The 25,205-nt window shown below is 39.0% G+C and overlaps 1 protein-coding gene across 2 annotated transcripts; it reads right to left on the minus strand.

The window, feature by feature from the left end:
* Positions 1–1,735: 1,735 nt before the first annotated feature.
* MFSD1 (major facilitator superfamily domain containing 1) lies at positions 1,736–24,633 on the minus strand (the record flags this gene model as incomplete). Of its 2 annotated transcripts, XM_082394395.1 has the most annotated exons (16): positions 24,350–24,633; positions 22,146–22,198; positions 21,091–21,203; positions 19,263–19,305; positions 18,883–18,950; positions 17,293–17,401; positions 13,150–13,252; positions 10,907–11,005; positions 10,275–10,386; positions 9,296–9,352; positions 8,791–8,947; positions 7,406–7,503; positions 6,669–6,781; positions 4,927–4,974; positions 3,595–3,652; positions 1,736–2,442 (listed from the first exon to the last, which is right to left on the minus strand). In XM_082394395.1, exons 1-16 carry the CDS (start codon positions 24,624–24,626, stop codon positions 2,439–2,441), a joined length of 1,512 nt encoding a protein of 503 aa, XP_082250521.1. In that variant the 5' UTR covers positions 24,627–24,633. The 2 variants fall into 2 exon arrangements, with proteins under 2 accessions (XP_082250521.1, XP_082250522.1); XM_082394396.1 differs by lacking the exon at positions 1,736–2,442 and having other exon boundaries at positions 3,591–3,652.
* Positions 24,634–25,205: the final 572 nt, after the last annotated feature.

The following is a 25,205-nucleotide window of genomic DNA, read 5'->3' on the forward strand; positions in this document are numbered from 1 at the left end:
ATCTGGGCTCCACTGGGGTGGGGAAGGGGGAGAGGGATTCGCCTTTTGTCCTGATACTTTTATTTACTCAGGCAGATAGGGTCTGCTTTGAATGGCTAAAAACTACCTGAAAGTGATAAGACACAGACCCTGGAAATAATCAGATTTTCCTTGGGAAACTGAACCAGCCTCAATATTCGGGGAGGAGCAGGGGGGAGGGGGTTGGAATGAGCCTGGCAAGAAGCTTGAAACTCTCACCATCTCACACTTTTGGCTGTTTCTGAACAACCCACTCTATCCTAGAAATGTCCGAGCATGCTTCATTTGCTTGCCAAGGCCCAAAGGAATCTGAACGCCATCCTAAGAGGGCCCATCCTGTCCAAGCCATCAACTGAATGCAAGGAATGGATAGCTATTTCTCTAGACAATGTTTTAGGTCATCCATCAGTGAATACATATCTAACATATGGCAATTAACCATACTTATATGTTTCATAAATTAAGAACATGAGTGGTAGAAGGAACTCTAGTGATATTCCATTTTGCTAATCAGTAAATGGAAGCACAGAAAGCTACTACCCTACTAAATCTTAAGAGACAGCACCGAAAGCAATCCTCTTCAAAAAAACAAAAAAGACAAACTCCTAAGAAGTAGATGCAAATCCCAAATGGAATGCCTCATAAGTCCACTGATTTTCATTACACAACTGATTTGCAGTCAAACCTATGCGGGAAAAAAATCAGTCCAGGGAGCAGAGTAAGTTGGGCAGGGTAGCTGCCAAGAACTGGGACTGATAAAGATCCACCAAGAAGAGGACACATTCACTTGAGTGCATGACCATATATAAGAACACCTCAAGGGTATAAGTACTAATGATTCTGTAGTAAGTTTGGCTGTCTGTCCTGCCTGTATGATGTCAAAAACTTTTCAGTATTTCTTACAAAACACCAAAGTTTTCCCCATTGCCCTCAAGGCAGCAAATCTCTGCTCAGAGCTCCAAGAACCTGCAAATGGCAGAAGTCAAGGGGGCTGAGGCTGAGGCTGAGTCATTCCAGAAATCACGGACAGCTTGCAGACAACTTGAAGCTGCTCTCTGCTACACTGGGACCAAAATATAAGTGCCTTTACCCCCTATTTTCTATCGTTTTTTTCACCTGTGGTTCCCTTCACATTCAATTTCCTTCCTGTCAATGCAAATTGTTTCTCACTCAGGGCCTGTTTAACTCCCACCTACATTCCGAAACTTCTTTGGAAAACGCTACCTGTTACCTCCATCCCTTCTGAACCCTAACTACCACTTTCTTCAAACAGTAGCACTTAAATTTCTGTTGTATTTGGTTCTTTGTGGGTTTTTTTAAACTCTTATTATACAGTAAGTATTTACTGTTGAAAAATTAGAAAATACAAATAACCAAAAAAAAGTCAGCACCCAGAGACATTTAGGTACATATCCTTCAGACATGTTTGTGTCTGTTTTTACAAAAACAACAGCACTCTGAATCTTCCACATAATGCCACCATTCCACGTCAATATGCTCTCTTATGAAACCATGTAAAGACTGCTCAATCTTCCACTTTAAGCAAATCATACAACATACCTAACAAATGGTTGTTTCCTATCTTAGGCTGTTATGAACAACCTTGCAACGAAGATACTTTCTTAAAATATATTTATGTGTATATTTGTCTGATGGTTTCCTTAAATTATTAGAAATGGAAGTGCTAAGTCAAAAGACATGCGGCCCACCACCATCCTGCTTTTTAGGTCTTTTTATTCATATTGCCAATTTACCCTCCAAAAAGGTTATTCCAAATTACTCTCCATTTTATTTATCCATCATTCAAAAAATATTTATTTTGTGCCTAATTTGCGCTAGGCTCTATCAACACAATCATTATCAACATGACAGACACAGTCCCTGCCCTCATGGGGCTTACAACCTAAAGGAAGAGACAGAGACCCCACACACCTCATCCCAAATTCTTCATTATAAGCAGAGGTAAGCTTAGAAGGAAAAGCTTAAACAACAAATGCCACTGTTTATTCTATATAAAATATCCTTTCTACTCCCTTAAAAGCTTTTTTTTTTTTGCTTTAAGATAAAGGCCATATCCCTAAGATACACTTTGTGAAAATTATCTCAATACAAGATCCAAAGATTTCCATTATTTAGTGTCCTTACTCAAAATCACCTGCATGTACCAGATGCAATTTTCTAAACTTCATCATTGATGAGCCTATTCCAAAGCAGAATTCTTCAGCAATACAAAAGACACAGGCTAAAACAGTCCTCACATTTATACTTTAAAATAGATATATTCAAAATATAAATATAATAATTCTCCAGACCATTATTTTTCCTAACGACTAAACTCTAAAGAAAAAAAAAAAAAGATTGGAGGTTTTCAAACCAATGATATGTGCAGCCCATTCTCATGACACAGTCACTTAAACTTCTCACCTGCAAAACACAGTGCAATACATTATCAAAAAAGGGAGGAAAAAAAACATGAAACCCCATTATTACAAAATGAAAACCATAACCACTATAAAACATGCAGTGCCAAATATTAAGTTACACATTTTGCTGGATAATCTTTTCACTCCTCTTGATCATAAAAGTAATAGAGGATCAACGTAGAAAATTTGGAAAATATAGAAACGCCAAGAAAAAACCTCTTCTAACCCTACCATTCAAATGGAATTGTTAATATTGGGGATTTTTCTTTCAGCATTTTTTCTATTATATGTAAGTAATGGATTTAAGAAATACACATGCCTACAAACTTTTTCTTGAATAAAATTAGGATATTATATTTGCATTTTTACCTTTTGTTTACTTAACACATGGCATGTTGAGTATCTCTGACTTCAAAAATCCTTCTAAAACATGATTTTAACAACATTTGTTTATAGAAGAATTACTATGTGAAAAGGGAATTTGAGATGGCCAAGAATCAAGACCCAGAAAACACAGCCTTGTTCTACCGGATTTTAACCTACTCAAAATTCATAAAACTTACAGTCACGTGGCATATATTTACAAATAAATTTTTTAAATCATAAAAAATACAATGTCTAAAAAACTAGAAATAACAACAAGAAATAGAATCACTACTATGCTTTAGCATGCACTCATGGAAAAAATTAATTTAACTTAAACCCCACACTATGTACTTTAATCTGTTCCAAGTGAGTCAGAAAACACATAATGGCATGTTAGTACCAGGAGAAAATAAAAGATTATCTCAACTAGTTAAGAAAAAGAAAATACGAGAAAGAATGGAAGGGTGAGCCCAGCACAGGAAGTCAGGACAAAGACCTTTCCTCCAATAAATTACAAATACTGCAGGTCTCTCTCTCTCTCCTCTCAGAAGGCAAGTTAAAGCCCAATTTGTTCTTTATCACCTTCATTTTAACCTTTGATATCCACCCTTTAAAATTTTTCTAACACAAAGAAAAATTATGTTACAGTAGTTCCAGAGATAATCGTTGGCTCTCAAAACTTAAGAAAAAGACTAATTTCTTAAATGTCTAAACCCAATATCTTGAAATAAAATGCTGTTTTAAGATTTCCATAATAAAGACAAATTTTCTTTCTTTCAATACTTACTCTGCATGAGAAAGTTTTATTTCTTCCCTTTGTCTTGCAGAATAATTTAGGTTCCCACCTAAAATACAAATAAGCATAGAATCTTTTCAACACAACTATCGTAAGTAGAATTCAAACATGCACATGCGCACACGCACACATACAAATGCTTTCAAGTAACAAAAAAGGCTATGGAAGGTGAGAAAGAAATAGTTTATCTCCTGGAAACTTCCCAAGGGGGAAAAAATGTTTTTTAAGAATCCTTATATGATACAAATAATCACTCCTTAATGTTAGCATTTTTTTAAAAAATTTGGACTTATGTATTGCTCGAGGTTTTGTTCTTTGGGACACTGTATCAATATTCAATAATAGTGAAAATTAAGAGGCATTCAAGTAAATGACCTAAAATTATTTAAACAGCCTATGTATTCATTCTTCTAAATACATGACAACGCTTAGGGGCAAGCCAGTTTAGAAAAATTAATAAAGGTAATATCAAAATCTTACAAATAACAAAAAAAGCAAAAATAAATGTAGTAGATATGAGCAAATAAAAAAAATCTATAATTTCTCATTCTGTATTAAACACTTTCAACCTTAAAATGCAAACTGCAGCTATAAATGTGTTTACTTCTCATTTTTAAAAAATATAAGACAATAACATAGGAAGGGCCTTAGGTTATTTTTTTAGAAGTCATACTAATATGACCTTTCTGCTAATATAAAAAGAACATCTAAAATTTTATATTACAAAACTTAAATTGAACTGGCCAGAAAGAACATGACAACGATTTTAATAAATGGGAAGGTCCAAAATACATAATTATATGCTATGAAGTAAAATGTGTTTCATCACTATGAACAGAATGTCATTAGATGAAATAAAGCCTCTCCTGGATGGAGACAATCCAGGAGCCCCACAAGATGATCCACTGTGGGCTTCCCTGGTGGCGCAGTCATTAAGAATCTGCCTGCCAATGCAGGGGACACGGGTTTGAGCCCTGGTCTGGGAAGATCCCACATGCCACGGAGCAACTAAGCCCGTGTGCCACAACTACTGAGCCTGCACTCTAGAGCCCGCGAGCCACAACTACTGAGCCCGTGTGCTGCAACTACTGAAGCCTGCACGCCTAGAGTCCGTGCTCCACAACAAGAGAAGCCACCACAATGAGAAGCCCGCACACGGCAACAAAGAGTAGCCCCCGCTCGCCGCAACTAGAGAAAGCCTGCGTGCAGCAGCAAAGACCCAACGCAGCCAAAAATAAAACAAATAAAATTAAATTAAATTAAAAAAAAAAAAAACGATGATCCACTGTGGTTTAAGAAGAAAATACCTGAACTTCTACTTACCTTGGGCACGATTCACCAAGTAGAGTAAGACCACAGATAAAAGTGAGACTGGAAATGAAAAAAACATAAGGTCCTTAAAAACATGTACTTTTTCCCAATGATTCCTATGTAATCATAATTACAAAGTAAAGCTTAGAAAATCAAATCTTTATTAACTAGCATTTAAAAATGAAAACACTCTTCACATTATTTTCCAAAAAGCACTAAAAATAAGTTACACACCATTTTCTCCATGAGAAATGTATTTTTAAAACCTGAGCCCAGGGATGCCAGGGACAGAAAAAGAGAAACTGAGACCCATCTGCCCCCAGGAGAAGGGGCCAACCCCCCCACGGATCATTCCTCTTTCCTCTCCCTTTGTAATGCTGGTAGTTCCCAGCACTTCCCCAAAACCCTGCCAGCTGCTAGACTGTTTATGTTTTTACAGAGAGCCAAACAGAAGTAATCCTTTGGGGGTTTTAGGTCTGAAAACACCATGTTCATTTTACAAATTAACCAAATATTAAAATGTGGTCATTAAACTCCCAGAAACCCAGAGCCAGTAAAGGCCTCAGAAAGTCAGGTACTTGGCTTTTCACTTTAACGAGTGTGGCACACTTAACTTACTTTAATACGTCAACAAAAACCTTTTTAAATGGAGTGGTGTTTGGTTTGAGAACCAAATTTATAAGGAACCGTTGACTGAAATTAAACCACACGTTGCGGCATCAAAAATAGACAAAAACACTTTCACAACCTAGTACTATGAATTCGTATATGGCCCACTATTTAAGAATATATTTTTAAAATTTGATATGCTAACTTCTAAAATTATGAGATAATAAAATGCATTCAGGCTATTATTCATAAGCAATCATCTGCAAATACCACATTTCAATTATAGACAGTTTTTATTCCTGTAAATGAAAATGAAGTCGGATAAAATCATCACTCGGGCTTGCCATTTTAAACACAATTTATCGAAGTATAAAAGACATCTGATATGTTATGTGAACATTTTTTTTCAGATGAACACAATTGATGTGTAAGGCGAACACAGTGAAAAAATACTGATTTATTTTTGTAGTTTTCAGCAGTTTCCTAATGCTTCCTATTTTTAACCAATGAATCATTACAGGTAAAAATTAAATAACAGGACTAAGTATAAAAACAATTCAAAATAGACTAATGAATAAACAATGAGCACTCACACCTAAGCCACACTAATGTCCACACATTCACACCAGGGACATACTCAGGACCCTTCAAATGGTTCCACTCTAAAGAGGAAAGTGGTTTTTAACAACCATAAATATTTATAAAACAGACAAGATGAGTATGGGATCTGGGTGGCCTGTTCTGTATGGCTTTTTTCACTAAGGATGTTTTTAATGTTCACTGATATTGTAACATGTATCCATACTACATTCTTTTTTCCATTATAATTAAAAATACATAACATGACATTTACCATTTTAAAAAAAAACGTAAATATTTAAAACAGAATATAGAGCAGATTCCATTGCTGCCTTTAAGAACAGGAATCTCCTGAAAAATTCCTGTGAATCTTCAGAAAACTAAAAAGTCACCAGCTGAGAAACTGATGCACAGGCTGAGAATTAGGCAAACCTGAATGATACATCTTAGGGATTTGGTTTAAAAAAATGGAATAAAGAACAATAACAACAAAAACCTAAAAGTATAAATGAGAACATTCTGCTGCATATTAAAAGAAACTAAATGTTGCCAGGTGGCGCACTTACAAGAAACACAGGCAATGAAGAAAACTTCTAAAAACAGATATCCCCAAGTATCCAGTATCATGCCAGCAATGATGGAAATGACTGCCAACCCAAGATTCTGAATGGACTGCATGCTACAATTAAAGAAATTTTAAAAAAAACAAACAAACATTTCAATTCTAAAGTCTTCACACACACAGTACCAATTCACTATAAATATTAGTATCTATAAACCACATTACTATTAGTGTTAAGAGGGTTTTCAACCAGGAATGACTTGATTAGATTTGTTTCTTTAATCCCATGACTGTTTCCACTACTAAACTTTAGGCTCAAAGGCAAGGGAGTTTGCCTTAGCAAGTACAGTCTGAACTCAACACCTTCCCACTGAATGAATCTAAGGGCTAAGTGAATACCAACCAGAGATGTGGGTTCCCTGTTCGGCCTTTTGTGCTAGAGATGGGAACTCAACTTCTCACTGAGAAGCCCTCAGATAAACGGGCAGTGGGATGGTCATGTCAGCAATGACCTCTCATTCATGGGGTAGCTTATCTCCAGCTCTCTTGCTGGAGGCTCGGAGCATTTTTTTTGCCACAATAATAATACAAATAGATTAACTGATTTTCTGGTTATTTCCAGGTTCAGAGCTGTCCCAAAAGCCTGAAGACGACTAGATTCAGGAGACCTGGAGTTTTATAAGATAATTAAATTGACACAGCAGAGAGAGACATTATATGATCCATAGTGCAAACACTTACAAGCCATATGCAGTTCCCAGCTGATGTTCGGGAACTACAAACGCCACCATTGGCCACAATGCACAGGCAAGCAATGAGTAGGAGAGTCCCAGGAGACACTATAGAAAGCAATATGGAAAAGAGTAAAGAAGTCTTATATTTACCAAAAGGTGATTTTCTTTTGATGCAGATTAGCAAGAGTGACATAATAGCTAATATATGAATATCCATGCAAATTGTGTTGCAAAATAATTAGGCTAAAAACTCATATTCAACACAAAACGGTCTTGGGCCTCTCTAACAGTATCCCTCTAGGGACAAGATACACACAATACTGTCTTAACCATTTTATATTATATGAATACATAATTGGCTGGGCCCAGGGTGCAGTCAAAGACCAAACAAGAAAATAAAGCTAATTTGCAAAAAGTCAGTACCAATGTTTCAGGCAAGCTAGTTTCCCAGTATTCATTAAGAATTACAAATTAAGCAATCAAGGTAACATCACGCCAATAGTCCATTATCTTACTTCTGGGTCATCACCACCCAACTGGAGAGCCAAGCAGAGGACCAACAACAACCACCGCTTGATAAACATCACCTAATGCTAACTTTTTCTTCAATTAAAGAAGAAACCTTATGATTTAAGTTAAAATAAGATCATTTATCAGATTGGCAACAATTAAAATAATGCCAACGTCTAACAATGGCAAGGATACTAAAAAACAAACACATTCATGTATTATTGGTAAAGCTATAAATGGGTAGAAAGTTATTAGAGGAGAGGTTTCACAGTATCTATCAAAATGTTAACTGTGCAAAGCCTCCGCTCTAGCATTTCTACTTCTAGGAATCTGTCCTCGAGAATTCTAACGAAGTGCACAAATATGTATGTTCAAGATATTCTTTTATTAACAGGTAAGAAATGCCAGCACTTTGGCCTGTGGTCTTAAAAATGACATTCTGAAGAACAATTACAAACACTTGATGAATTCATTATTACTTTTTGACCTACTAAGAGTCAAAGACAAAAGAACGCAAAATCATGGATACTGGGTTGACAGATGTTTTTGCCACCTATGATGGAATGACTTCTTTTAATGAAGTACTGAAAAATAAACGGAACTAATAAGCATTTGGCTTTTATAAGACTATTTTATTTCAAATTCTACAGCAGCATTGAGGGTACTATTGTATAGGCCAAATGAAATCAAAAACATCTTATGCGTCAATGATTAATATTTATATACTTTAAAAATAGCTATTCTGCAGAAACTGAAATTGTCATTGTTTTTCCCACTGTCACAAGCACTACTATCAGAAGAGCGGAGCGCTGGCTTCTGATACGTGCTGTACAGAGTCCTCCCTGAAGCCCTGAGCCCCCCAGGTGTTCGCAGCGACTTTACCATAGCAATCCAAGGGTTCCACAGAGTGAAGGCCAGCATCACATGGGAAGCAAGAGTGGTCACCACTGCACACAGAACCCAGATGATGTTCTTTCCTGTTTTATCCACCAGAAGCCCAAATACTGGGGACATGGGAGCTGATATTACATATACAATACTGCCCAGAAAATATAAAAGATATTTAATAAAATATATCACAGGAAAAAAAAAATTAAAAATACAGAAAGTCCTAAATCCTAAAATGATTAGGTAAAGCAAACCCTAGCTCATTTAATTTAACATCCTTCTAAAATGGTCAGCAGTAAACAGAAATATAAAGATATAAACAGTGGTCCAAGACTTCTTTGGTTTTCCCTTAATGCAAAGATGGCCATTCAGAATCAAGACCCAAGACAGCCTTTGTTTCACACTGTAGATGTTAGTTCACATATGTCTTTTCTGTTTCTTATAACATCGGGTTATAATTAAAGACCCACACTAAGCACTTACAGAATTAATGGAATACCTGTTAATAGCACTCGCTGCCTGGGAGGAAAATCCAAATTTCTCTGTAAAGAAAACTCTAAAATAAAAAGAGAGAGGAAAAAAACCAGACACTTTAGAAAGAACTATTCTGTTTTTTAAAAATAAAGGCAAAATAACACTGAATAAAAATAAGTTTAGTCAACTTTCCCTTCTTTATACTGTTTTCCCACCTTATTTGATATCCATCTTCGAGCAACTGGCTAAAGGTTTAGTATTTACGTAAGTACTTCACCAACTAAATAAAATATATCAATACCTATTTCTTCCTCTTTTACGTGTACAGCAAACAATACACACAAATTTTCAGAAACCCAAATGTATTACTACAAGGAATTAAGATGGCTTCTTTTCCTTAAAAGCAATACTGGACGGGTTCTTTGCTAAATAATGCATAAGGTTCTTGTCTCAAACTGTAAAATGACAGCCTGAATTTAAAGGTTATAATTACAAAGATGCATCTCAACAAATACACTCACACTCACACACTGCTCTGTTTAAGTAGCTGCCCATGAAAACGGAGAGAAGGTAGAAGATAAAGCAAAGAAGAATTTGATTTAAACCCTGAATTTGAGTCTGGCAGAAATGCAGTCCTAACAAATGGAGATATGCCCTGTCACTATGAGCTAATGCACTGTCTCCTTTCTCAGTAAGAGGCTTCCTAACAAAGAAATAAAGAGGAAATAAAAAAGAATACAAATCCAAAATCAAGCATTAAAGTAAATCAATATTATGTATCAAAAACTGTTTTAGGTATTTCTTCAAAAACCTAAAACAAGTATTAAACCAACACTAAACCTTAAGCTAAGAAAATCAGTTATGTCCCAGGATGTAAAACAATTCCTGTGAAAATATAAACCATAACAGAGAAGCAAAATTTATATCTTAAAAAAATTACATTTATGTGATTGAATTCTCATTATAATTTAGCCAACAAAAACGGAATGCTAGAGAATACTCACTTTCCAAGTCCAATGAAAGGGAACACAGCAACATAATAGCCGACACAGATGATAAATATGAGCCACAGGGGGAAGGAGAAGTCCTTCACATCAGTTAACTTGATAACTTCACCTTACAGAATAAAGGGAAGATGCTGTCAGTGTAATTCTGCATTTCTAAGTCAAGATTATTTTTCTTTTATCATGTGATTAACCTTGGCAATTCAGTTAAAAAATACTTTTCTCAGTAAATCACTAGAATATAGTTTCTCGGATAACCTAAAAAGACAACAGAAAATGCAAAATCTAAAATTAGTATCTACCTTCTTTCTCTCTTCCAGAAACACTCATCACTTTGCAAATATACAAAGTACAATCAAGAATGTAAATTCTGCCAAAACCGCTTAAGGGGAAAAAAAAAAGTATCCAAAAATTTAGACAAGTGGAAATAGATTTGGAAATAAAAGATTTAAATAAACTATACGCCCATATAAAATTAAAAATTTTTTTAAAGTGGAAAAAAAGAGATTTAATAAACATGTATTAAGCCTCACTGGGTTTACAACACTACATTAGGAATTTACCTCATTGTAAATTATCTCAAAAAGGCCATAATTCCTAAAAGCCTAACTTTTTCTTGCATTTAGACTAACCTGTTTTCCCTTGTTCTTTATGAAGGATTCGTTCTGCTCTCTGATCCAAGTAAGCAAGGGCCAAGGCACAGACTAGTGAAAGAATACATGTTATACCCCCTATAATAAAAAAAAAGAGATTTTTAAAAGAGAACCAAAATGAAGGTTCCTAAAAGGCAGCACATTACATTAACAGCAAAATACTTAGCAACTTAAAGGGATGGCATCTAGACACATATATGAAAAGCCTACAATTACTAAATCAGGACAGAAGGAAAGGAAGTGCATTGGGAAGCACTCAACGAACAGCAGTCGCTATTACTATTGTATATTATTTCCCGGTAGAAGGTTGGAGATTAGAGGCGAAAGACTAGAACAAACTAGTCTAGTCTTATAATCAGAATATAGATTGAAGAAAGCTGATGACCAGCTAGCAAATTAGTCCTAATTTCTTAATTCAGTCTAAGCACCAATTATTGATGGATGCCAGGGGGAACAAACTGTAAAAGCAAAGTCTGATTCTGTGATCACCTCATGTTCCTTCTGATTCCTTCCCAAGTCTAACTCTTGCTCCTACCCTGTGGCAGCCCCAAGGGCCCCAATCCTCCCACAGCACAGCCCGCTCACTCTCCTTCAGGTATTCGGCATTACTCACTAATGCTGACCTCGTATCATTAAAGCGAATCAGGATAAACAGTGAATAAAGTGTACACTTCTCAAAATTTTTAATAAAAAGAAGCTTAGTAAAGTAAATGAAATCTTTAATTGGCTGACATAATATGACATAATATGAAAAACTGCAAAGAGTCGGTAGACGTGGGTTCTACTTCTGGCAGTAACAAGCTGATTGATCTTGGGCAAGGAATTTAACCTCTCTGGGCTTCAATTTTCCCAAGTGTAAAATCAGAGGCTTTGATCTGATGGCCCAGATCTTTTCTGGCTCTAAAATTCTCAAATTCTCCACTGTGGAGAGAACTAGAAGGAATACTTAAGAGAATTTGAAAGTAAGAAAGAGGTTTTAAGTGGCATAGGATTTGATAGGGAGGGGGAGAAAGAAGGAGTCTCTAGACACAAGTTGCCCATCTAGGATTACCTCTCACTGTCCTCCCTTTACCAGCCTGTACCAAGGAATATAAAGAATAAAAGACGGCACAGAACCTTCAACCCAGCACCCACAGGTCTCCCTAGGGCTCTGCAAGCAGCTCTCCACATCCTGTGGGGCTCAGTTAGACAAATTCACTGCTCAGAGAAGAAGCACAGGTGGTAAATCTAGAGAGCATCATCCACTTCTCAGTGACCCACCCAGCAACCGGCAGAACCCAGCCTTAGCCAACAGAACTTAGGGTCAGAAGGGGCCTATACAGTTTTAGTCCAACACCCACAATTTTACAGAGAAGAAAACTGAGACACAGAGGTTAACTTCCTGTCCAAAATGAGCCAGGACCAGAACCTAGACTCCCGGCTCCCAACTTAGTGGATTTCCCATCACATCCTATCACCTCTGACTTCTATAAAATCTAAGCTCCATAAACACATGAAATGAATTTGATCAAAAGGAAACAATTCTCCCTTCTGCTACAGACTATTAATGAACACCTTAGAGGTACAAACTCCCTGACTGTTTTCAGAGTTCTCACATACACTCTCATTTGCTCATCACAACAATACCGAAGCACAGGGACTTCCCTGGTGGTCCGGTGGTTAAGAATCCACTTTCCAATGCAAGGGACGCAAGTTCAACCCCTGGTGGGGCAACTAAGCCCGTGCCCAGCAACTACTGAGCCCGTGTGCCACAACTAAAGAGCCCACACACTTTGGAGCCCACGCGCCACAACTACAGAGCCCACGCGCTCTGGAACCCACGTGCCGTGACTAGAGAGCCCATGTGCCGCAACTACTGAGCTTGCACGCTCTGGAGCGCACCACAACTAAGACCCGATGCAGCCAAAAATAAAATAAATAAATAAATAAATATTTTTAAAAATCTATCCTTATTTTAAAAAGAAAAAAAAAAAAAAACCCTGAAGCACACATGGCGGTATAAGATCCTTATTTTAAGAAAGTGGAAATAAAAACACAAATGGGGTGAATGATTGCCACTATGTTCACTGTGTCTAATTAGGTCCAAGAACTAGTGAACTGTACGGGCAAAACTATAACCAAGTGGTCTAAGCGCAATTCCCGTGTTCTTTCCTCTCTGTCATACCATTTCCTATGACAAGCTTTCAGGACAGATAAAAGGTGGGACTTCAGGATTCACTAACCGATCATAAGTGCGACCCCAAGGGTTGTGTGACCAGGAGAACCCAATGAAGCTTCAACCTTAGAATACAGCCATCCCATGAGGTTCATGTTTACTGTACTTCCCTGAAAGAGAAGGAAAAAAAAACAACATAATTTTCATTTCTATCTGTCTTGCTCAGAAAAAAAGGATGTCAGCTTAGAGAAATAGGTATAATAGGGTTCAGATTAAACAACAGATAATTTTTTTAAAAAACACTACAAGGAAAGAGCTAACAACCTAGGATAAAGTCACAGATAAGATTACCACACAAAAATGCCAATTTATAGAAAATGCTAGCATTCAAAACAGCACAGTACATCTAGATCTTCCTAGTAGCCTAAACAAAAATGAAACACAAATGATAAAATTCACAGGGTACCCAAGACAAAAATAAACTTTGGCTCAGAAAAAGCACAGCTTTTCCTGATCCTGACATCTGACAAAAAAAATTCATCCTCTGATCGTCCTTTAGAAGACAGTAATAGTACTACCCTCATTCATTTATTCTTTCATTTAGCAGTTATTGAACCCTGATTACATGCCTGTCACTGTTCTAGTTACTGGGAATAAAATAAAGAACAAAACAGAAAAATTTCCAGCTCTCATAGAGAGCAACCCCATTTTAGTGGGGTAGAAGAGGTAAAATATACAGTATATGAAACAGCAATGAGTGCTTCTAAAAAATAAGGAAAAAAAAATAAAGCCTAGAAGGAGACTAAAAAGGGGTAGAGACCTTGCTGAGAATGTGACTCTGGGTTAATAACTTGAAGGAAGCTGGGAGGCTACCGGAAGAACAGCACAGCACTCCAGGCAGAAGGAAGAGCCAGTGCACAGGCCCCGAGAGGGAGGCTGTCCGGCGTGCTCAAGGCAAGGAGTGTAGAGACTAGAACAGTGTCAATGAAGAAGGGAGAGGATGAGACGAGGTCCCCAGAGAGGAACTGGTGGGAAGGCGAGCTATTGGTAATAAGAACTTCTGGCTTTTACTCTGCGTGAGATGGGAAGCCATTGGGGTTCTGAGCAGAGAAGGGGCACAATCCCTTACGTTTTAAGAGACTCACTCTGGCTGCTATATCCAAAGCAGACTATAAGTGAGGACGGTGCAGAAGCAAGGACATCAGCTGGGGGCGGCTGCAATAATGCAGAACAGAAACGATAGGTCTTGGACTGGGGACACTGGCAGTGGGCACAGTGGGAAGTGGTCGGAATACAGACATATTCTGATGGTAGAGCTAACAGGATTTGCCAATGGAAAATACGTGGAGAGTGTGGGGTTAGGGATGGGGGTAAGGAGTGGCCCAGGGTGACATCAAAGTTTTTGCCTGAGCACCTGGAAGAACAGAGTTGCTCATAACTGAAGATGAGAAAACTTCAGCATGAGCTGGTTTGGAGGACGGTAGGTGAAACATTAAGAGCTGGGCTTTGGCTGTGTTGAGTTTGATACGCCTACTAGACATCCAAGTGGAAATGTCAAGGAGGAAGCTGCACATACGGGTGTGGAATTCAGCAGAAAGGCCTGGACAATGTAACTTCAGGAGCAAAGACACGCTATTTAAAACTTCAAAACTAGATAAGATTACCAAGGAAGTGAGTGTCAAAAGAAATGAGAGGGTGTCCAATGACCAAACCCACATTTACAGGTTGAGAAGACTGAGGTGGAACCAGCAAAAGAGGTAGAAGGAGCAGACAGAAGGGCAAGAGGAAAACTATAAGACTGTAGAGCCCTAGAACCCAAGAGAAGAAATCAAGGAAAGGGGAGTGTCAACTGTGCTAAACGCTACTGATAAGGAGACTGAGAAATGAACATGTCCTCAACCATATTCCCACAGCAAATACAGCAGCAAATCGCACATGGCTATTTCTCACAAAATGTTAGCCAGTGGTATTATTCAGATGCTCATCTGAATAAGGTATAAATGGAGACCTACTGGAAACTTTCCTCAATATCAGCAAAAATACAAGCCCCTCAAAAACATATTGTCTTAACAACCCTTTAATTCTAAAATGCCTAACATGACCTGGCTTAGCAAGTACTCAATAAATATTTGTTGAAATAAGGAGTTTTTAAAAGTAACAAATTACAGAGGAAAATCAAAAGAGTGCTGGACTTCCAACCCCCAGCTAAGACATGAATAATAAGAAAAGTGAAAAGTCCACTGCCTGAATGATAACAGTCCAAGGGTCTAAAATCAGACAAACTCACAGCTCAGCCAACAAAAAAATCACGGCGAGGTAAAGCCGGAACCTCTATGATCATTCTGAGTATGTGCAGGGCCAAGAGAAGCACAAAAAAGACTGAACCTCTATCTACCCCAGCAACTCTGTAATGGAGTCCTTTGGTCTCCTGCGTGCATCTCACAAGGACCCTAAATACACCAACCAGATCAGAGCCGAGCCACCCTGGCTGACGGAGAGGTGGCTGCCTGAGATCTGGCTCCCTCCACCTCCTCCTCAGGTCCCCCCACCATTCCCATAACCTCCACCCCACATCCTAGAAGCCCCTGAGATTCCTTTCTAGAAACTTAGGGCTCCTTGGGATGCAGGTGAATGGATTATAACTAGTTTGTGACCACACAGAAAAGAACGTGAAGATCACTAGTAACCACAATGGCATCCCTGAGAATGAGTCTTGCTCAACTGCTCCTATTTCCTTCTTTTAGAAGTTATTAGATGATGAGATCCACCAGCTGCCACAGACGTGTCTTGACTTGCACAAGATACATAAGGAAGGACCAGGAATGTCCTTGTGGATAAAATTTAGAAAATGTGGAAAACCACACTAGTTATCAAAGAATTACAAATTAAAATAATGTTTAGGTGTTTCCTATCAAATTGATAAAATGACTTTTTTAAAGTACTATCAAAGCTACAATAAAAAGGATCCTCTCATATCCCACAGATGGAGATGCAAACATCTCTGAGAGGAAAAGGTGGAAATATGTCTCAACAGCCCTAAGAAACCCTAACAAACCCTCTGACTCAGTGATAATTCCATTCCTAGCAACCTAGCCTCAGGAAATAATCAGAGATGCAGACAAGTTTTGGAGTGTTGCACAACAGCTCTATTTATAATACTGGAAAATTAGAAAGAGCCTACATGCACAAAAATATAGAAATGTTATATATGTATGACATATGTATGTGTTATATATTTCATAAGATGAAATATTACATTAAAAATATTTCATTTGTACTGGATTTTTTTGTATTGGATTTCTTCCCTTAAGACTATGTTCCAAGCATTTTCATGCCATTCAGTCTTTAAAACCTTGATTTTTAATGGCAAGGATCTTTTTAAAAAACTCTATTCACAGGAGTTCATAAAGGAAAAAACCTAACAGGGTTTGGGATGGCCAAAACACCTTCCAGGTTGCATTTATAATAGCATAATGTTGTTCCCCTGGGTACCCTCTACCAGATCCCCTATCATGAAACACCATGATCACTTCCAGGTTCCAAATGCTGCTAAGGAGTACTGACCACCTGTGATGAAGTCCAGAGAGGCGGGAGCACCACAGTCAGAGAGCTGAAACCCATGTCATGTGGCTTAGACAAGCACAGGAAATGAGCATGTCTGACCAAGACCTTCAGAGTTGTCTTCATAAGCCAAGTGCTGCTGAACAGCAGAGAAAATGAACACTCACTAGAGGGCAAAAGTTGGAACAATCACTAAAAGCTACTTGTACAGGCAGATCTCATCTCTATGGGAGACTGAGCTTCACAGAGTTAATTGTAGTAGACGAGCGGTCCCATCACAGAGTGAGCTTCTAATCACTAGAAATGTGTGAGCAGAACGTGGATGACCATATGTAAAGACTTTCATTGCAGGAACGCCGAAAATGGGTAAAGAAATTAGACAACAAAATCTATATGATCCATCCCAATGCTCAGGTTCTCTGAACTAACGAATGCTCAATTAGCCATTTTAGACTGTTTCCTAAGTGAAATAAGGTTAGAAATGCCTTAATTAAAGTCAGGTAAATGGTATACTATGGTCTAGAAAAATATATAAAAAATCAATACCTAACTTATACACAAACACATTTCATCCTGTAATCTTTAAGAGATAACTACAACATTCAATCTTTTGCTTCCCATTTGGCTTCATTATCTGTGTCGTACTTACAATTCTAGCCATGCTAAGCTGGAGTCCAAACACCAAGTTTAATTCTTTGCCTTTAAACCAACTCACAGCATATGTATTCTGGGCAACTGCTAAGGACTCCCCACCAATCCTAAAATAAGGAAAGAAAAGTCACAGCTTTTAAAGAAATACCCCAGTTGGCAAAGCAGCAGGTGTAAAATTTTGACACCCCTCCCGTCAAGAGGTTGGGTCTATGTCCCCTCCCATGAATCTAAGTGGGCTTGTGACTGCTTCAACCAGTAGAATGTGGTGGAGGCAGGGTTGTGTGATCCCAAGGCTGGGTTATAAAAGGTGAGATGTGCCTTTCCATTCAAGCATTCACACTTAGAACCCTGAGCCACCTTGTAAGAAGTCCAACTACCCTGAGTTCGCCACACTATGAGAAAGCCAAGAGAGGCCCTGTTTAGGTGCTCCAGCCAGCAGTGCCAGCCTTCAAGTCATCCCAGCTCAGGCTCCAGACATCAGGTGCACAGACACACTGTGCACACTGTACCCTGTCCAAATTCCTGACCCACAAAGCCCACAATGTAAGGGTTGTTTTATACTGCTAAGTGTGGGTAATTTAATATACTGCAATGACAACCACGATCAGCAATAAAAGGAGTTTGAGCTACCACATCACCATCTATGCTATATAAAATGTTCATGTGGGGAGAGCGGTCCGTACTTGTGAAAACACAAAAATTCACACTTTTCAGGCCAGTATCTTCCATATTCGACATTCTCCTACTTCCCGGATTTTAATTTTCCTTCTGTAAGTTCTACACATTGACCTTTACGTAGGCGCTTCCTCTCCCCTGCAACCTAACACTGAGCCCTCCTCATCACTGTCCTCGTCCAAAAGTATTTCCCCTCTTCTACTAATCCAAATCCTATACTGATGTCAAGGCCCACTTCATCCACGAGGCCATTTCTGACCACATTTCCATCTCTGAATCCCTTTCATATGTTTATATACATTTTTTTTCCTTCTCTCTCACTTAGAGCACTTTTGTGGGTGTGTCACCTATGTCTACATGTCCCTGGTACCTGTAAAAAGCATAAGTTATGTCATCTGCATCCCTCTGGGCAGGAAGCCCAAGGCTGAACTCAGAATGGGCTTACTGAATAGACACTGAAATTCATTAAGAGCAGTTAGTCTTCTGGTAATTTACTCCTTCAAGCCTCTTCAACATGGTTCAAAAGGACCTACACATACCCGCTAAGAAGCAGCAAAATGTCCATTAATCACCAACCTAGAAAATGATTGTCTATGTTTTTCTACATGAGGTTTAAATCACAGTCTTCAATACAACAGAAAAGCAAAACACTTAAGAAAATTATCATTTCTGGAGAACTATTTAATATTCAAACCCTACACAGAGTTAACTATGACCCCTCAAAATTGTTGCTTACTTTAAAGGAAAATTAAGACAACCATTGAACAATCTTACAAATATAGCTAGATTTCAAGGATTTGAAGTAATTCTCCAGAAGATACAATAATATATTTTTTTGTAAATCTTTAATAAATTGACAGATGAACACTAAAACAGTAATATGTTGGGATAAGTGAAATCATGCATAACTTACCCAAACACAAACCTTCCAAATTCCATCAGCCAAAAAGCACGAAATATTCCACCCAGAGCAAAAACAACCTGTAATGTAGAATATAACGTAAGATCAAAGAAAAAGTAAATTCAAGGAATCTAAGAGAAATAAGTGACTTATGATGAAACACAACCTCTACAATGATTTTAATATTCTTTCTTAGTAAATCTGTGAAATTTAAGTATCAAGGTTCATCTGTCTCAAGGCTTAAAATGGACTATGCATTACATTACACGGGAATTTGTGAGCCCTGCTTAATTAAGTCAGGCATTCACTAAACACATCTTTGCTGGTGGAATGAGACAAGAATTCAAGAGTCACTGTCACAATGAATCAATGAACGTTTTGTCTTTTCTTACCTGTCCAACGCAAACAAAGCAACTAAAAATAATGGTGCCCCACCTGTTAGAGAAAGAGAGACAATGAAGGAAGAGTATATCACCGAGTCCTTCTTGGGTTTCTCTGATCCCTCTGCATTCCCTCCAGAGAAAGGGGTCGGCCTCTGAAGTCAGCAGCCTTCCTAGGCTGCATGGTGACCTACAGAAGTCCTGACCTCCAAGGGGATTCCAGAGGCTTTAGTGATGGCATATGCTTGTTTAAGCCATTATCATATCTTAAACACAACTTATTAAATAATCTTCAAGAAGTTCCCAGGGTTCCCATTTAAAAATGGACATTCTTTATAAAATTTTTATTGATTTTAGGACTGACTCCAAGGAATTCTAGATTAAGTAATTTTAAGTGGTTATAATTCTTGATAACTGAAAACTACATTTAAAAGGAAAAATAGCAATCATGCAAATACACTTATAAATCTGCCTACTCTAGTATCCCACACTCTGAATAGCTCATTAATGTTTCCCCAGAGTAATAAAATACCAGTATTAGGAGAGTTCTTAAAGATCCTATGAGTAAATCATTCTTCTGAAACTCAAATCCCTCCAAAGATCCTTGTGAAATGGTCATACCAGAGTCTCCTGAATGTTCTCTAGCACTGGAAAACTCACTGTGGTCCCAAGGCAACTCACAGCCCCACCTGTCACCCTGATCAAGCAAAGTTTCCATCATACTAAGTGGAATCTGGCTCCCTGAATTTCAAACTTATTCTACCCCTTTAGACCAAGCAAAGTAAATTTAAGTCCTCCTTTATACACTCTTCAAAATGTTTAAAAGTTAGTCCCCAAATTTAAACACTTATAGTTTCTTCAATTCTTTTCCACCAAACATGGTTGGAAAACCCCTCGTCATTTTGCCCTCTGCCTTCCGAAAATATTCCCAGACTACATCCCTCCTAAAGTCCCCACTAACAGCACACACACAATCAATCATTAGGATGAAAACTGACAGAGCTTATAATGTATGCCTTCCTCAGCTAAGAGGAGTGGTCACAAAAAGTTTGATGCCTAAAGAAAGGCAAAAGAGAAAATCTCACTGGGGCTGGGAGAGGTAAACACTAACTACGTGCCAAATACTGTCCTTCCATCTCTCTCAATCCTTATAACCACCTTGCAAGGCAGGAATTACTATCCATATTTTACCAATGAGGAAACTGAAGATCAGGAAGCTAGGAACAGCTCAAAGGAGCTAGGAAGTTGAGCAAGTGGCAGCAAAAGGATTCAGACCCTGCTTTGCTGATTCCAAGTGAGGACATAATTTACCTTTAGATAACTGAGCTACCGTATTCCCTGAGCAGCATTTACCTTAACTGAAATACCAACCAAGTTTCGAAAACCAATTCCAGGGGCTTCCCTGGTGGCGCAGTGGTTAAGAATCCGCCTGCCAATGCAGGGAACGTGGGTTTGATCCATGGTCGGGGAAGATCCCACATGCCGCAGAGCAACTAAGCCCGTGCGCTACAACTACTGAAGCCCACGTGCCTAGAGCCCGTGCTCAGCAACAAGAGAAGCCACCGCAATGAGAAGCCCACACACCACAACGAAGCGCAGCCCCCGCTCGCCGCAACTAGAGAAAGCCTGCACAGCAACAAAGACCCAATGCAGCCAAAAATAAATAAATTTATTAAAAAAAAAATTCCGGAGATATAAAAATCACACACACACAAAAACTAATGCAGATTATCACAGTCAATACACAAGTTTATTCAGTTCTTTCTAGAAATACTTAATCTAGTTCTGTGTTTTCTTAATAATCGTATTTACCCGTAAGTGAGATTTTTCCCAAGCTTACCGTATTCCAAATACGCGGTCTACCAAAAAGCCACCAAAGAAACACAAAACTACATTGGGCCAAGAATACCAGGCATACAGCAGCATGAATTTCGTGGTATTCACTTGCATATCCTATACGGAAAGAAAACAAAACTATTTTTTTCCAGTTAAGTTTAGCAACTAACAAATCAAAACATTCTTTCTGGAAGGGCAGGCGTTTCTTAATCATTTGCAGTTGCTAAGTGCTTTGAGACTCTCATGACAGCTATGGCCGCTACCCCAAAAAAATGGTCACACCGAGGAACTTCCTGAGTGTGCAGTCATTTCAGAGGCTTCATGGAGTTCAGGATCAATCAGCTCTTCCACTACTGGGACCACTTCTGTCTGCATCTGCCTGTATCTTCTACATTTTATTCCCCATGTACAACCTGCTGTGGGGTTCTACACCCACATGAAAAAGGGCGATCTTAGCTTATCCCTTCCCTCCTCTCCACTAATTCCTATCTTCCTTCCCTTTCATTCTAGAATGTAAAGGGCCAATCTATGTATTTCTTCCTATCCAAAGGTGAAAAAACTTACAAAGGAAAAAAAAAACTATCTAAATACACAAGAAACTGTAAATATCAAATATATTTTTATAAAGTCAGACTAAAAATACTGACACGGACAATCCTCTGGAATCAGTAGCCGCATTTTAAAAATGAAATAACAACAAAAACATATTTAAGAAAGCAAAATGCTATCCTACCAAATCATTTGTCATTCCAATGATTACACAATGAGAGAAATGCAAACAAAAATCTGCCAAAATACTTTTTGGCAATACTGTAGAAATAGCAATTACTTATCTAAGATGTGAAACGATATCAAGTCACAAGTGCTATGAATGAATTTTTTGTGGCCATTCATTCCAACTCAAGAATACTCCTTGCCCACACAAATTTGGTGACAATGGATGTTAAAATGGATCCATTAGACAATGTTTCCGACCCGGCAACCTGAGAGCTGATGATGCCTCAACAGTATACCTGTTCCAGAGCCAACAAAAGAAACAAAGGTGAAAAGTCAACTTACCCGTTTAACCTGAGTCTGAAGGGCAGCAGGATTATCATAGCAAAAGTAGCTGCCTAGAAAAAGGAAAAGCAATTTTCTTTTAAGTAATAATACTCTCCAAATAAAAGTTTCAAGCTGCAATTACTACTCAAGTGCTGATTCTAAATGTCTATACTAGGGGCTCGAAGACTGACACTGGAACCTTTTTTGGACCACTTCCTTGTCCACCAATATTCTCTAAATTGCAGCCAAATAATCCACAGAAAACATGCCAAGTTATTTACAAATTATGAGCCTGCATACACAGCAAATACTGGGAACCTGGATTAAGAAGTTAATCAACAACTAATTGTTCTTCCACCTTACTTTCATCATGTTTTGTACGTGTATTGTTTTATTAGCACCTTCATGAAACAGCTGTATTTTCCTTAAAGCTACCAAAACACACATACACTAAAAATTTCAGAAACATCCTCAGCAGTTTCCTAGTAATGTTACCTAAAGCCACCACTTACCTTGAGAGCAGAGGAATGGAGTTTAACTACTCTGACTAAACCTGTTTTTAAAACAAGAACTCTAATTCTACAAACAGCATGCCCAAGATCAAATAATTTAGCAAATATAGTGCCAGGAATGAAGAAAAATAAAACAGAGTTCTAAAGGGTTAAATTAAAACATACTAATAACGTCTTTTGGAGGGTAAGAAAGAGAACTGGAGAGAGACTGGACATTCATGCACTCAGATTTATTTTTACAGTAATAAAATCGACAGATTTTTTTTATAGGCACAGGATAATGCCGCCTCCATTTCTCCACGAACTCTGTCTAGAAGTATACATTAGAAGCCACCAGTTCAAAAGAAATAAAACTGTCATTAGAAAGGTATGACTCTGGCTTCTGAAACCCACCCAGGTAACCATAATTTACTAAAAATAAATTGCTTAAGTACGTGGTATTTTAAGTGTTTCGTGTTGTTCTTGTTTTTTGTTCCTAAACTCAGCAATTTATGATTCCTGCTTTAATCACTGTCAGGGATACCAATCTCAGGTTTTAAAGCAAATGAATGGGCACCATCTTTCCACAAAGTGAGAAGAGGGGGAACAAAAAGAGATGCAAAGAAACTAAAGCGCAAAGCATCCTCCATGCCTAGTTATATATTCCAGCAGTAGCATAAAGTAATCCACCATCATGTTCCTAAATCTGTTGATTCCACCGATTCCAGCCAGCCCATGAAAAACACATTACTACTTTCATACCAAACTGATATCGACATTAGAATGTTGCTGAATAAATTAGTTGCTGGAATATAATAGGCAGATATTTTAAAAATTATCTCCAGAAACTAACTGCTGTCAGAGTCACCAAATTTCATGACTGAAACCAAACACCAGTCCAATCCAGTTATGACTGCTTCACATTGGCAGAGCGGAAGAGTACAAGAACACATCTACTCACTGAAGCTATCAAGACACACTCATACGTTTTACCAAAGAGGGCGAGAAACATATAAATAACTGCCAACGAATTATTCAATCAAAAATTTTAAAGTATGTGTGGGGTTTCTTTGGGGGGAGGGGGCCAGTTAAATCTTTCTGAATTCCTTCTGAACAAAGTGTCATGAGAGGGTTACCAAGGGTGGAAGGGGGGAGTGGGACGAACTGGGAGATTAGGACTGACACATATACACTACTATGAATAAAAAAGATGAGAACGTACTGTATAGCACAGGGAACTCTACTCAATGATCTGTCGTGACCTAAATGGGAAGGAAATCTTAAAAAGAGTGGATATATGCATACGTATAACATTCACTTCTCTGTACGGCAGAAACTAATACAACATTGTAAAGCAGCTACACTCCAATAAAAAAATTTTTTAAAAAGGATTAAAAGAAAAGTGTCATGAGAGTAACCTTGACGATCTAGGAATTCCTTCGTATCTGTGGCCCCAGGGGCCAAGTTGCTAGCCTTTGGGACTTCTTGGAGAGCAAAGGAGTGGGACAAAACTCGCCCAGCTCAGTCCCCTGAGCCCCACCTTCGGGACGCTGAATAGCTAGCAACGTCCACAGGCTTGGATGCGGTCGCGAAAGGAAAAGAAGGGAAGCCCAGGAGCTGAAGCAAGTAGCTTCCCTGAGGCCGCGTGGCACCTAGGAGCTCAGCGCAGCTCCGAGAGAAAATCGGGAATTCCTTATTATCAACCCCACCCCACCAGGCCGGCCGGCTCACCGAAACCAAGGAAGCACATCAGAAACAGCACCAAAAGCCGGTGCGCCAGGCGACTGGGGTCGCAGAGGGCCGGCAGCGCCCCGGGGGCATGGGGTGTAACGGGAGCGCCTCTGCCGGCCTCGTTGGGGCCGCCAGGCAGCAGCGCCCTCGCTTCCTCCTCCTCCTCCTCCTCCATCGGGCCGACGGGAGACCGAGAGACGACTGCGACTTCAACTCCGGGAAGAAGCAGCCGCCCGAGCCCAGCGAAAACAGTGCTCACGTGACCGCAGTTGCTCATGTGACGCCGCGGCAGGTCTAGCAGGGTTACGCTCACGTGAGTGGGCGTGATCACGTGGTGGGCAGGGCCGGCAGGGAAACAGGGGAGGCGGCGATGTTCATTTTCATCACAAGCTGTGTAGGCGTGGAACCCCAGCCTTCCACCGTCGACCGCGGTGTCCTCTCATTTCTTGCCCTGCTCTCGTTGCAGCCCTCGCGCCGCTCCTTCGGAGTAAGTGAGGACCTCCCCTCGGGCCCGACGCCAGGCGTGATCCCACCTGCGCGAAAAAGGCGAAAACGCGCGCCGCCCTTCTCGCAGCATTGCTCTCCGCAGCCTGTTTGGCTACTCTTAATAACACACAGTTGACTGAGCACCTTATGATGTATCAAGTTACGTGCCAGGTACTGGGAATACAAAATGGAGTGTGACAAGCTCTTGGACCTCAAAGAGTTCACGGTTTAGTTGGAGAGATCGACAGAAACTGATACTTTAAAGACCAGTTTGGTGAATAGATGAATGTAGTGAGAACAGCGGCTGAAATGAGCACTGAATTCTATAGGAATGCCTGGGAAAGGCGTTTGGGAAAGGGAGAGTAAGTGT

The sequence above is a fragment of the Balaenoptera borealis genome (genome assembly GCF_965194805.1).
Source record: "Balaenoptera borealis genome assembly, chromosome: 5".
Taxonomy (NCBI): Eukaryota; Metazoa; Chordata; class Mammalia; order Artiodactyla; family Balaenopteridae; genus Balaenoptera; species Balaenoptera borealis.